This window comes from Galeopterus variegatus, unplaced genomic scaffold (assembly GCF_000696425.1).
Source record: "Galeopterus variegatus unplaced genomic scaffold, G_variegatus-3.0.2 Scaffold2032, whole genome shotgun sequence".
NCBI lineage: Eukaryota > Metazoa > Chordata > Mammalia > Dermoptera > Cynocephalidae > Galeopterus > Galeopterus variegatus.
This window is the reverse complement of record NW_007728143.1, coordinates 275,492-289,847: the sequence shown is the minus strand read 5'-3', so window position 1 is coordinate 289,847 and position 14,356 is coordinate 275,492. Positions and strand designations below refer to the sequence as shown.

General features: G+C 36.6%; 1 protein-coding gene across 1 annotated transcript in view; it reads left to right on the top strand.

Annotated features, from left to right (window-relative positions):
- KLHL15 (kelch-like family member 15) overlaps nt 1-12,073 on the top strand; it is a 39,974-nt gene extending 27,901 nt beyond the window's left edge. Inside the window, exon 3 of the mRNA XM_008580136.1 lies at nt 6,820-12,073. Within this exon, the coding sequence (XP_008578358.1) occupies nt 6,820-7,929 (1,110 nt within the window). The 3' untranslated portion in view covers nt 7,930-12,073. The remainder of the gene's footprint in view (nt 1-6,819) is intronic.
- The last annotated feature ends 2,283 nt before the right edge of the window (nt 12,074-14,356 follow it).

Below are 14,356 nucleotides of genomic sequence, written 5' to 3'. Positions count from 1 at the left end.
CCGCACCACGCTCAGCCAGTGAGTGCACCGGCCATCCCTATATAGGATCCGAACCCGTGGCGGGAGCACTGCTGTGCTCCCCAGCGCCGCACTCTCCTGAGTGAGCCACGGGGTCAGCCCATGGCTATTATTTCTTTGACTTAATATAAGAGGGGTCCTCAAAAAGTTCATGGAAAGATTTGTATTATCTTTTCCATTTTCTACAAACTTTTTGAAGTACCCTCGTATATTTATAGGAACCACATTTAAAATTAATCATTTCTCACATTTTCTCCTTTGTTAACTATATACAAATATGCAGGCATGCGATTACATCAAACTAAAAGAAGTTTAGAGGAGGAAATGGCTAATCTAAAATTTCAAACCACTATTTTTAGGAGGTAATACATATTTTCTGGCATTTTATATTCAGGATAAGACAGTGCTTTTCATAATACATTTTTTTTTAAGTATCAAAGCAAGAAAAGTGATAATATATTATTTCCAAGTTTTAAAGGACAGCTTTTTTAATCCTATGAAAGGAGAAGGAAAGTAATTCAGAACATGAAAGAAATGTCATTCTTTCCGTATCTCTTTCTTTTGAGAGCACCTGATACGCAGATAGTTAAACTGTTACATGAGGAATGAATGATGGGAGAAATACCTTCTCTATGAAAAGATGAGCCACACGTTTCTTTTTAGATAGTTCCCTTCATTAATGTCTTTTAAATAGTTCTATTCACATAGAAGGTTTCAGCCCTATGCTTTTTGTTTTAAAGCAGAGTCTATCTGTTATTACTTTGTCAGAGAAGCATTAGTTCCCTGTTTCTATAATGAAAGAAGTAACTGGTAACTGGTTATGCTTACTGATATTGTGTGGTTTTAGAGGAAAATCACAGCAGTAGGTAGTTCTGGGAAAAGGACAAGGCAGATCTAGAACTAGCCTTGACAGAAATAGGAGCTAAAGGGCCAGCCCGGTGGCGCACTGCTACAGTGTGCTGCTTGGGAAGTGCGGCGGTGCTCCCGCCAAGGGTTCGGATCCCGCATACAGACCGGCCGCTCACTGGCTGAGCGAGGTGCGGGAGCAACACCGAGGGTTGCGATCCCGTAGCCGGTCCGGTACGGGGGCGACACTGAGGGTTGTGATCCGTTGCCGGTCACGAAAAAAGACAAAAAGGAGAAAAAAAAAAAAAAAAAGAAATAGGAGCTAAATTTCTTAGGTTGGAAGCTATCTCAAAAGGCACAACAACTTCCATTATTGGGGGCTTAGAGGTAGAACAAATTGGATAACAATATGTAGCTTTGACTTAGACTTTAATGTACAGTTGAAGTGACTCTTATAAACTCTTTGGAACCCAGATTTCAAAGGAGCACAAGGGGATGAATGAGGAGAGGACAAAGGGACCAGAAGGTGGTAAAATAAAATGCTAGAAAATGAATCTAAGAGCAGTTAAGCTGGACTTGTTTGATGGAATCTGCAAGAGGCTAGGGTTGGGAGGTGGAGGCCATTGCAGGCCATCAAGCCTTGGGACACTGGAATCTCTTTCCAGTGCTCCTGATAGGTGGTCACACCTAGACTGCCTCCAGTGGCAGGATGCACACTGACTCTGGAGGCCGACAGTCCTTTACTTGTGGGAAATATGTACCCATAACCTTTTTACTGATTGCTAATGAGAGACATGGTCCCTGTAAAAACCCCAAATACCTATATAGTATCAAAAAAGGGCAAGTACCCCAAGATCTCACTGGTAACCTTATGTTGTAAGCATATAGAGACAGTTTTTTTGCTACATATACTGCTGACTAAAACAGTCCATTTTTACTTTTTGAGGATATTATGTGTATTCTGCAGTTTTTCTCATTTAACATTTTGAATATCTATGTTAGTGCATGTGGATTAACCTCATTCTTCTTAAAGGTTGCATATGGTTTATACCAGAGATTGTCCAATATCTTATTGATAATTTGAGTTGTTCCCAGTTTTTGTGCTCTTACAAGTCATAATGCAATGAACATCCATTATCTTGTCAGTTCTAATTACAGAACTTTTCTTACATTGGCCTGAAATCTTCCTCCTAACTTCCACTTATTGGTCTTGAAAACAGTTGCCATCTTTCTTCTGAGTCTTCTCTTGGGTTGAAACATTCCTCATCCATTTGACCATTCGTTTTTTGGATCCCTTCACTGTTTTCCAGATACAGTCTACTTTGTCAATGTCTATTTTAAAGTGTAACATTAGAACTGAACACTGTCTTAGTTGTGGTTTTACCTGAATAGAGAGGGTGGGATTGTTTATTCTTTTAATTCAGTCCACTATTTTATTAGCTCCTAAGGCTGCCATATCATGTTGTTAGTTCATATTGAGGATACAGTCAGTTAAAGCTTTTCATTTGGAGTTGGTGGATCCCTGAAGCATCTGATAAAAACCGTGAACTTCCTACCACGTCACCCTAACCCCCAAATGCATTAACACACAAATATTGCTGCAATTTCACGTGGTTCATGGGTCCCTGGTGCTTCTCTTTTCTTTATGATTAGACTTTGTTGATTACTTTGCTGAAGTTCTCTCATTCTCTATTACATTGTCAAAAATTAAACAGGAAACGGTCAGTTCTTAGCATTAGTTGGTGAGTCCATGCTGCCTCCTGGTGTGTAGTCCTTTCTTATTTTCACGTGCTAACTTTTTTAACAATCCTGGATCCACCTCAGGCTAACCAGAATGTAGTTCGGAAATCTGTTGGGCTTTTAGTCCTTTCCATTTTTCATGATTCCATGCAGATTACAGAAAGCAATTAAGCAATCTTATCTGAAGACTCTCAGGATCCCAGAACATGATTTGTGAGATCGAATGACTTGAACTCTGTGAGAATAACTAGCTGGTTTTTCTTTTTTTTCCCCAGCCATCTTGGATTTAAGTTTCTTCTTGGTAATTGTATTTGATCCTCAGATTGGAAAGAATAAGATATTCTTAGCTGAGCGTGGAAATAAAATAGGAGTAAGGCTGTTTCTCTTTGTTGTTTGTTAATATTGCATTAACCACTACATCCAGGGTGCCTTAATTTTTCCTCTACTTCTTTACTTTAACCTCTAAAATGCCATTTATTCAATATCTGGTACTTTGTAAAGTCACAGTTCATTTTGAGGCTTTAGCATTTTTACAGCTCTATTTCACAGTCTATAATACTTGTTTTATGTGCCTGTCTTTCGTTGTTGTTGTTGTTGTTGTTTTACCATCTGTTAGTGGTTTTTTAACATCTGAATTCCAGAAAGCTCTCTGCAGCACATCAGATTTTTAAGTTGCGTTTCCCTTTTCTTTCCCTCATCAGTGTATTTTGCAATTATGCAGCCTGCGTTATGCTTTTGAGAGCCTCTAAAGCCTTCTGAAGCTTCCTTACACAGTTTTTGATCTTGGAACTGATCCTAATTTTCCTTCGAAAAAATTGAAATCTGCCTATCCAATATGTGCAGAATTCTCCTTCCTTTCTTTCTTAATCTCCAAACAACAGGGCTGCTTTCTCTAAAGTGTCCTACTTGCATATTACCAATCATGTTTTATTAGTGAGCATTAGGTCCAAAGTAACAGTTTGTCTCATTTCTCCTCTACTTTCTAAAAGACCAAATTTTTACACAGACCAAAAGCATGTCATCAGATGCATTGATTTAAGCTGAATGACACTTAATAGATGTCCCCTGGTCAGTAATAATAGCTAATAGCTAATATATTTGCACACTGCCACATGACAAGCACCCTACTAAATTCTTTCCACATAGATTATTTCACTTGTCTCCTATCAGGGTTAGGAGGCATGGGTGCTATTGTTATCCCAGTAATACAGATGAGGAAATGGGCTTAAGGATGTTACATGCCCAAAATCGCACAGCTTATGAGTGCCAAAGTCAGAAATGTCCTAAATCAGCTTCTTAATCACCATACTGGGCTGCTTGACATGGTGCTTAATTACTATGCTGGACAAGATTCTATTACTTGAAAACCTGTGTAGCTCTCAGATCACTGGCTGTGCACAGTAGGCACTTAAATATTTAATTTGAGGTTTATGATTCTTGTTGATTTCCAGGGTATTGCCTTTTAGCTCCTACAAGTCAATAAGAAAAAGATGAGAAAAATTGGTAAGGCACACTAATAGACAATTCATAGAAGAAGTTAATGGAAAATGAAAATATGAAAAGATGCTCATTCTTATGAATGAAATATATTTTTGATGGCTTTAGGAGACCTATTTTTTAAATGGCAAGAACTCTTTTTCTGTTTACAAGTGATAAATGAAAAACAAAGAATACAAAAATGTTTGTGAAATTCCAGAAAGAATCACTATTAACACAAGCAAGCATACACAAAATTTTATTTATTTATTGGGGTAATACCAGAGTACTGTTGCTTTTGAATATATTGTGAACATCATTTCATGTTAATAAATACTCGATGATGTTATCTTTAATGGCTGTATAGTATTCCATTGTTTCTCATAAGAGATCGAAGCTCAGTTTGTTTCCCTTCTTCTTCACTTTAACTTTTTATGTGTGAAATAAAAGTAGAAAGGGTAAGACCTCATATCTTCCTCATATTTTCCTTTACTGTATGATTATTTGCTTTATTGAAATTGTTTACTATTATTCATTGTTTGCTGTAGTTTCTTCCATAGTTATTATTTTGCTAGGAAGAATTAGGCTGGATATCCAGTCATTGTGACCCATATGTATGATTCTTTTTAAGAACAATTATACTCTCTTTTTTTGAGGGGGATCATCAGGCTTATTCACTGAATATGTTAAGTATTTTAATAAATATGTCATTTAAAGATTTTTTTCTAAAGGCTAATGGAAACTGTGTTGAAACATACTGGAAATTGCATGAGCTTTGGAGTAAAATCATCCTGGTTCAAGGTTCAGATCCTAGCTCTATCAGTTCTAGTTACGTAAACAATTTGGGCAACTCACTTAACATTACAAGCCTCAGTTTTCTTATCAAGAAAACAGGGATGGTTATTGCTCTCTCACAGGAGGAATAATTTAACATGAGGTGCACACGTAAAGCACCCAGTGCAGTAACAATATTAGTTTGCTCTCTTACATAGTTAGACAAGGGTTCTCAACCTTTTTTGCGTCATTTACCCCTTTGCTAGTCTGGCAAAGCCCATGGAAGGATCCCTTCTCAAAATAATGATTTTAAATACATAAAATAAAATGCCTGGGATTACAAAGGAAACCGGTTACAGTCATGCATCACTTGATGATGGGCATATGTTCTGAGAAATGTGTCGTTAGGTGATTTCATCATTGTGTGAACATCATAGAGTGTACTTACACAATCCTAGATGGTAGAACCTACTGCACACCTAGGCTATATGGTATGTATAGCCTGTGGCTCTGATTACTGTTGTATACGCGGTCCATCATTGACCAAAACGTCGTTATGTGGCGCATGACTGTATATTGAATACAGTTATCAAAATACTTAAAAGCAAATATGTGGTGCTTTCTGTTTCAAATATTCTTTTGGACTAAGGTGGTATAAATGAATGAATAGATTAAAGAAAGAGATAGGAAGGAGGGAAGGAAAAAGAAAAGAAAGGAGAGAAGGCTCATAAATACGTAACTCCTGGTTTTAACTCCTTCCCAAGCTGTCACCCCAGATTTCCAACAGGCTCCTGAGATTTCCTTCTCAACATCCTACCAGCAACTCATTGTACCAGTGAAGATGAATACCTCTCCTAAACCAGCTCGTCTTCCCTGTTTTTCCTGTATTGATATTGCCACTCTCTATCACCTCAAGTCTAAATCTTCAAATCACATTTGGGTTCTCGCTTTTTCACCCTATCCCTACTTCAAATCAGTCATGGACATCTGTGGATATTATCTCTACAATATCTAATTTCTACTATGCAAATTTAAGACCCTCTTATCTCATCCTGGTCGTGTTATGATATAGGCTTTTTCTGCTTGGTCTCCAGCTTCCTACCTCTCACAAAGTATCCTTTGAATGTTTCGGGCCAGTTTCATATGTTCTGTAATTTAAGTTCTGCAGCACTCACAGATGTGCCGTACAGCTTCATTCTTAATTGTCAATGGACTGATGTACTTATTGGTAAATTTGTTTTTGTTTTTATTTTCCCAAATATATTCTAAGTTCTTTGAGGAAATGAACCACATCTTATACTTATTTTTATATCTCCCCATAGTGCTTAGCACAATACTTAAAAGTGTGTTATAAGATCTTGGTAGTCATCATAATTAGGTAGTTCCAGTTTCAAATGCAAAAAGGAAAAAGTTTGATTTATTCTTGTCTACTGAATTATTACTGTAGGAGTTGATGATATCAGACCAAGTCTTTATGTCAAAAATCTACTAGGAATTTTGCATGTATTTAGATTTTCACTAACTCACTAAACTCCCCAAATTATTCAGTCAGGGTTGTTTTACAGTGTTACTTGTGGTTAAGAAAACTGCAGACATGGTTTCCACCACCATGAAGCCCTGTGTTCATCCTCATAGTCCCCACTTGAAGTCCAGGGCCTGACATATAATAAATGCCTAATACATTTCGTCAGATGAATTTCCTTCTGCCTGGAAATTACTTTGTGCCTGAAAAATAGCTTGCTTACTCTTAAAAGCTTGGGAATGTACATAGATTATTACAAATATAGGTTATAAAAACAAATATGATTTTAAAAAGTCTTGCAGAAAACAAAAAAAAACTATCAGAAAAAACAGTTTTAGTAAAGTGGGCCTAAAATAATGTCCTGATCATCTTAGTGGGCTTTGATATTTTGTTTGCCATTGATGCTTTTTCTTTTCGTTAAATTCTTTTACTTGTATTCTTAGGTTAAAACATCAGAATTTTATAGATACTCCCGACAGCTGCGCTACGAAGTTGACCAAGCATTGAATTACTTTCAGAACATTCACCAGCAGCCTTTGTTGGACATGAAATCAAGCCGCATCCGTTCTGCCAAACCTCAAACTACAGTATTCCGAGGAATGATTGGACATAGCATGGTTAACAGTAAAATACTTCTCTTAAAGAAACCAAGAATCTGGTGGGAACTGGAGGGCCCACAAGTACCTCTACGGCCAGACTGCCTTGCTATCGTCAATAACTTTGTGTTCCTGTTAGGTGGGGAAGAACTAGGCCCGGATGGCGAATTCCATGCTTCTTCCAAAGTGTTCAGGTATGACCCAAGACAAAACTCTTGGCTGCGAATGGCAGACATGTCTGTACCACGTTCAGAATTTGCAGTTGGTGTGATTGGGAAGTTCATCTATGCTGTAGCAGGCAGAACCAGAGATGAGACTTTCTATTCAACAGAGAGATATGACATTATCAATGATAAGTGGGAATTTGTGGATCCTTATCCAGTTAACAAATATGGACATGAGGGGACAGTGCTCAATAACAAGTTGTTCATCACTGGTGGAATCACCTCATCTTCCACCTCCAAACAAGTGTGCGTGTTTGACCCTAGTAAAGAAGGGACCATAGAACAACGGACCAGGAGAACTCAAGTAGTTACCAACTGTTGGGAGAATAAGAGCAAGATGAATTACGCGAGATGCTTTCACAAGATGATTTCTTACAATGGCAAGCTTTATGTCTTCGGTGGTGTCTGTGTGATTTTGAGGGCTTCTTTTGAATCTCAGGGATGCCCTTCCACAGAAGTGTACAACCCAGAGACTGATCAGTGGACCATCTTGGCATCCATGCCAATTGGTAGAAGTGGTCATGGTGTGACTGTGCTGGACAAACAAATAATGGTTCTTGGAGGCCTTTGTTATAACGGTCATTACAGTGATTCCATTCTCACTTTTGATCCGGATGAAAACAAATGGAAGGAAGACGAGTACCCTCGGATGCCCTGCAAGCTGGATGGTTTACAAGTATGCAACCTGCATTTTCCGGACTATGTACTGGACGAGGTCAGACGTTGCAACTAATGACATCTTTCTCCCCTGAAAAAAAAAAAGAAAGCAAACAAATCATTTGTTTGTAAGAAAGTAGTTAAAGAAAAACCTCACCAGTTCTACTATCAAAGCCATTGGTCTAATATTGTAAGAATTTTTCATTCTTTGCTAGCATCTTTTTTTTTTTTTTCTTTTCAGTGGCCTCAAATTCATGCAATAAGTTAATTCTAAGTGCTAGCTCTTGAAACTACTTCCAGAAGCAGTTTAATGGAATGCTCCACTTATCTGGGAAGTTGATTTTCTGCTTTAAACATTTCTTTCAGATGTTAGTGTAGGAGTCATTCATTTTCTAAGAGAAGACCCGATAAGTGTCACTGGATGTGATTTCAGTCCCTATCTCTATCTGAAACCTTTTTGAACATTTATTTCAGTGTATTTCAGTCTGTTATACTTTTTGGTTTTATTATTTAAAAGTTTAAAACTTTTGACCTTTTTGCATGGCTTTTTGCTGAAAATGCAAAAATATAAATTTTCTATAAAGTTAACTTTTTATATTCAAAACACTATTTCTAAGCTGCCTTCTCTTATCCGCATTGTGTTAGTGAAAACATATCCATACTCGCATACATCCTATAAATATATAAGGCACATCCCTTTTATGCGTGGTTAGGATTCTATATTTTTAAGCTAGTGCACTTGCACACACGGTTCGCCATACTTGTTGAATTTTAGATGTAATGTCTTTTCATGTATTAACGTTTTTAGAAAGTTAAAATAACTGGAGTCCTCATTTGGTATCAAAGTAGCCTATCTTCAGTCCATACTGATTCAGTAATATTTGAACTCCTTATATTCCTGAAATGTGTGGATTTATGAAAACTAACATTTTATATTTTATTTTCAAAAGTAAACATTAGTGTTCCTTATCAGTGTATGTCTTTTCGAAGATGTTTTTCTTTGCAGTCTGTTTAATGTTGCCCTGTTTTTAGTGAGAATCGGAGTGGTATATGACAAGCTCTACTCTGCAGCGTGCAAGCACTTTTAAAGAGAATTTAGGTAATGCCAGACTCCTAAATAAAGGCCCCTTAAAAGTAAGTGCAACTCCCATTCTTTACATTCAATAAGGTTGCTGAATCTGTTATTGTAATGGAAGGTAGCAACTCTTAGAAAATTTGAGGTCAGTTTTGACTTAGAGGTAAGAAATAGAATTATAATGTTACTGGTTATATCTATTTGTTTATTTTGAGCAAAATACCCAGCGGCACTAAGGATGTAAGCCCCCAGTTTTTGTTTGATTTACTGAAAGCTACTAGCATGAAGGATAGTAACCACAAAGTTCAGAGTGGATGAAGAATAGCTGTTTAAGAGCATTTACAGTAAGTGATTTAGGATTAGCTGCACCTTTCAACTCTTTAGATAGAAAGGAAAAAAGATAGTTGATAAAATTAAGAAAGAATAACCTGGGAGTGGATCATTCAAATTGATGCCATTTTCTCATGAGTAGTCTATATCTGATACAGACTAGATCTATACTGGCAAAACCTGCCAGATCTTAGGATATTGGTGCAATATTGCAATGCCTTCTATATGGCTGCTGTTGTATAAATTTTCTAGTTTCACCTTTTTTTGTTGTTGCTGCTGCTGCTGCTGCCATTGAACATAAAATGGAAACATGAAGTTGTGGAAATGTGAAGACTTTGTTTTTGGGTTTTCTTTTTTTGCAGTTCAGTTAGACCTAGTATGAAATAAAATCTGATTCTAGAACTCCAAAATTGTTGGCATTTGAGTTTAAGAGACAGGTACACAAGTAGCTTTTGGAAAAGGAAAAACATTGGCATTGGTTTCAGAAATCAAGTTAATAATAATATTCTTTTGTATGCGAGACTTAAATTTTCATTAAGTGGTTCTATCATTTACTTACAGTTTCTAAAAATGCAATTCAGTATCTTGTTTCCCATGGTAATATGGGTAAAAGTCTTTTTCTACATTTAAAAAATATTTTTTAATTAGCCATTTAATTTTTTTCTAATACAATAATTCATTTAGGGTTTTGTGTGTGTGACGTCTTGATTTTTTAAAAATGTGTTCATTATTTTCCTCATTGATGTCTTTTGCAGGAAAAGACTGGGAAAGAGCCATCAGACAGGGTACCCATATCAAAGGCTTTACACTCCAGTGCTGGTTTTCTTTAATTGCTTATGACTTCATAGCCCTAATTAAGATAACATCTAGGCAGACAATTGAATATTCTTGTCCTTCTATTTTAAAGACACTAAGTCAAGGTCAAAGTTCATTTTTTGTAAAATTTATGAAGTCTTAACTTGAACTAACTCTGGGTTCAGTTTCACACAAGTCATGTCTGACCTGATGTTAGATGTAATCAGTTTTGAGCTTTAAGAATAGTTGCTATTGCTTGGGTTCTGAATGTATGAGAAAACTCTTCTGTTTATATGTAGTTTTAATTTAGGTTATTTTAAAACCATGATTAACTTACATTCCCTTTTAAAATTATGGTTTAATTGCTGCAAGAGATTAATTTTTGTTATACTATAAAACCATGGAAAATTTTTTCATGTTTATTTTTTGTGTGCTTCATTTGAAACTGCTTTTGTTTATATACATTGTGCTCAAAATAGTAGTTTCTAAAAAATTCAGTAAGAAATTTGAAACTATACAGTGTAATTGTTGTGATCTTTATGTGTGTTGTTTTCACTTCACATTTTAAATGCCAGACTTCACAAAAATAGCTGATCTTCATTAACTGCATCTTAATTAGAACTGATTGTTCTCTTCCATGTCTTTGACCTTCTAAGTTTTGGTTTTGAAGAAAATCCTTGCACTACAACCTTTTCATAAAATTCAAGATTCCCACATTGAAGGTTTTCTATTGGAAGAAATGCTACTGGTTTTTAAAAAGCAAAGCTTAATTAATAGAATGATTAGCTTTCCTTGAGACAGCTTTCTCTGTGTCCTCGTAACTCTGCTCTGTGTGTTACTATCATTTGTGAAATACTGACTGAGCCCTTCACTGATCTTTTCTAAAGCAGCACATTTGGACACCTCATTCTGGGAAGCCTGCTCGAGTCATAGAAAAGGACGCACATTTGTGTAGGGAGAAGTGGTAAAAATGGAGAGTTTTGTCTTAATTACGTGAAACTAAGCTTTAAAATATTTTATAACAAATTATTTGAGCTGCATAATCTAAACATGTCAGACGTTCAGTGAGACTATTTTTATATATGTATATGTGGGTGTAGGTCATAACATTTCAGTTTATAATATAAGTTGTTATTTCAGTTTATAAGCTATCTCTCAGAAGAGACTAGCTCTTTTGAGAATACATAATTTAAAGTTTTAGACTGAAGTAAAATACAACATAGATAATAGTGTAAATTAGATATAATTGAGGGCTATATGGCAGTGAAACTGCTAGTGCCAGTTTTCTTGTTTGCCTGTTATACATTTTTGATTTTTTTTTGTATTCTGAACATTTCTAGAGAATCATACATTTGTTCAACTGCATTTAGAGTTGGTTTGGGAATGAATATCTTCTAAAAAAAAAAGATTTATCTTAAAAATGAAAGTCATGAAAAATTAGAGTTTATAAAGTTAAATATTCAGTAGGCATAGACTGGAATAGATAAATTCATGGAAATCATATCCTTTCAGTATACCAGTATGATTTCAATATTACATGAGTAACATTGAGAGAATGCCACAGCTTTGTTTCCCTTAATATTCTTGGATTTTCTTTTTACATCTTCGGGAACAACTGCATTAAAAATTTTATTAATCAGTATACCAGTAAGGATTAGGTGTTAGCTTTCTGAAGGAATGTTCCAGCGAGGTGATCGGAGAGGTTATTTTCTACCTAACTTGTATATGCTCTATACCTCTTGGGCATACTTTGTCTATAGAAAACTATTTTGACCTTTAGGTACATTTTGGGCCAGTAGTCAAATAATCCTAGGGCCAATATAAAAATCTTAGAATAATTTAATGTTTGCCTTTTATACCTGTTTTGAAAGCCTTTACATTTTTGTCAGGTAATTTTTCCCAAGCCGTGGATGTAATCTATTCAAACATGTTTATGCTATCCGTTCTGTTTTTAAATTGAAAAAAATGTTAAAAGTGTTTATGAAGAAAAGTTTAAATAAAATATTTTTAATCTTTAAAATATACTTTATCTCTGATTATTTACTATCTTTATATAATCCATCACTTTCAAAATCAGTAATGATTTGATTAGCAGTATGCATTTTGTTTTCCTCCAACATGCTTAGGAATTACCATGAAAATGTGATTTCTACCAATGCTTTCAGCCACAGGTTCAAATGAGAGCATTAGAGAGAAATTGTTTATACTCTTATATGCAATGGAAATTTCATAATGAAGCCAAGTAATTATAGTTCCACTAACACAGTTCTACAGTTTTGCAGAGTGGAAATATAGAACTGAGAAAAAGCATTTGCGAGCCTCAAGCCTTAGTTTGGTGATTTTTAGATTTCCCTTAGCATTTTTGATTCATTGTTCTTAAAGGCATTTCTGAAATTAGGCAATAGGCAGTGGCCTTGGGTATACATAGGTACATGTGTGCCTTCCATCAAACGGACTCCTAAGAAACCTCAGCAGGATTCCCAAGCACCTACATCCTCAAACCACCTTTCCAGCCTCTTTCTCCCATCACCTCCTATACTCCATTCTGCCTTGATCTTTATATGTGTTCATTTCCAGTTTCAAATTACCTGCCTTTCTTTCCCCTTCCCTGCTTGTTAAAGTCCACTTATTTTGCAAAGCCCATGTCAAATGCTCCCCTGAAACTTGTGTTATCTCTTCCATTGAATAATTGCCTCTTCTACACTCAACATGTTTATTGCTCTTATTTCACTTCATTTTGCATAATAGTTGGGTATAATTCTTTCTCCACAACTAGATCATAGTCTCCTTGGGTAAAAGGACTTCTTTTATTCTTTGTACTCTCATATCCAGCATGATACTTTATATACAGTAGGCACTGAGCTAAATGTTTATTGTAGCATATGACAAGTTCCATATAAGTTACAGACAAATGCTATAGGTATTCGGATAGGGGAGATATTACATTCCCCAGGGTTTTTGACAGTATTTTCTTCTCAGTCTGCATACTCCTTGCACTATCTCATCCACACCTTCAGCTTCACCTACAACTTTTATTCTGCTACATGTCAAATCTGTATTTCTCAACTCAGAGTTTCAGCCATCTCCTGAACATCTCTCACATGTTTTGGAATTTCAAACTGAACAAGTACAAACCTGAATACATTATCTCCTCCCAAAACTGCCCCTTGTCCTGTATTGCTTGTATGATTACGTGGCTCTCCCACTGCCTGTGATTGTTCAAGTCAGAAACCTGGGGATGCCTCTCTCCCTCTTTACCCCAACATCTTAGTTCATCCAAGTTCTATCACTTTAAACTCTCAACTGCCCTCTCCTCTCCCTCCATACTGCCCTAGTTCAGGCCCGCATCATTCTTGCTGGACTCCTTCTGGAGCTTTCTTTCTGATTACTTCTATAATCCTTTTTCTACACTGCTGCCAGAGGGAGCTTTGAAAAGGTAAATCTGATCCTAAGATTCAACAGCCTTTAATAATTCCCCTTCACCCTGAAAATAAGATTCAAACTCCCTAGTGTGCCACATGAGACCCTTCAAGTTTTGCTCTCTTTGACCTGCTCAGTCCGTTTTATACCCTATACTCTAGCTATGCAAGCTAATTGGAGTTGCTGAATAGGCATGTTTTCCTCAAGCCTCTTGGCCTCCGCACATGCGTTTCCCCTCTTCCTTTCCTGGCTAACCTTTTCTTTGTCTCCAAGAGCCAGCTTGGGCATCATGACCTCTATCAAGTCTTCTCTAAACCCTTGGACCAGGTTAATGCTGTCCACTTGGTCTTACCATAGCACCTTCTGGATACATAGATGCCACCTCCTCTGACATAATTATAACTGTCTCCTCCATCCCACCCTTAATGGTACTCTTTGAGGGCAAATAGTGTGTCTTTTTATTTTCCAGGAGTCTAACTTAATGTCTGGCACGTGGTAAGTCCTTCTTAATAAAAATAGAATCCGGAAACTTGGAAGGTTACCAATGAAATACTCCTGGTGAGGAGAGGGGTAGCTGTATTAGAGAGCTTGTCTTCCACAGTTGACCTCCCTGAGAAATTTCCCTCCATTTCTTTCCACTACCACCGCTCCCATGTCTAGAAGGTTGGTGCATACAGCTTATCACAGCTGTCAACAAATCCTTCTTCCCTAACATCTCAGTATTCCTGATCCAGGCTGAAAACATCAAGTAACACAGACCAAAGGGTGTTTTGCAGAATGTTAATCCCTTGAAATGTTCTGGGGTGGAGGGTGGGGGAGTGTTCAGTGGTCACAATAATCTTGGGAAACACTACATATCTTTTCTCAGAGAATCTCAGTAAAC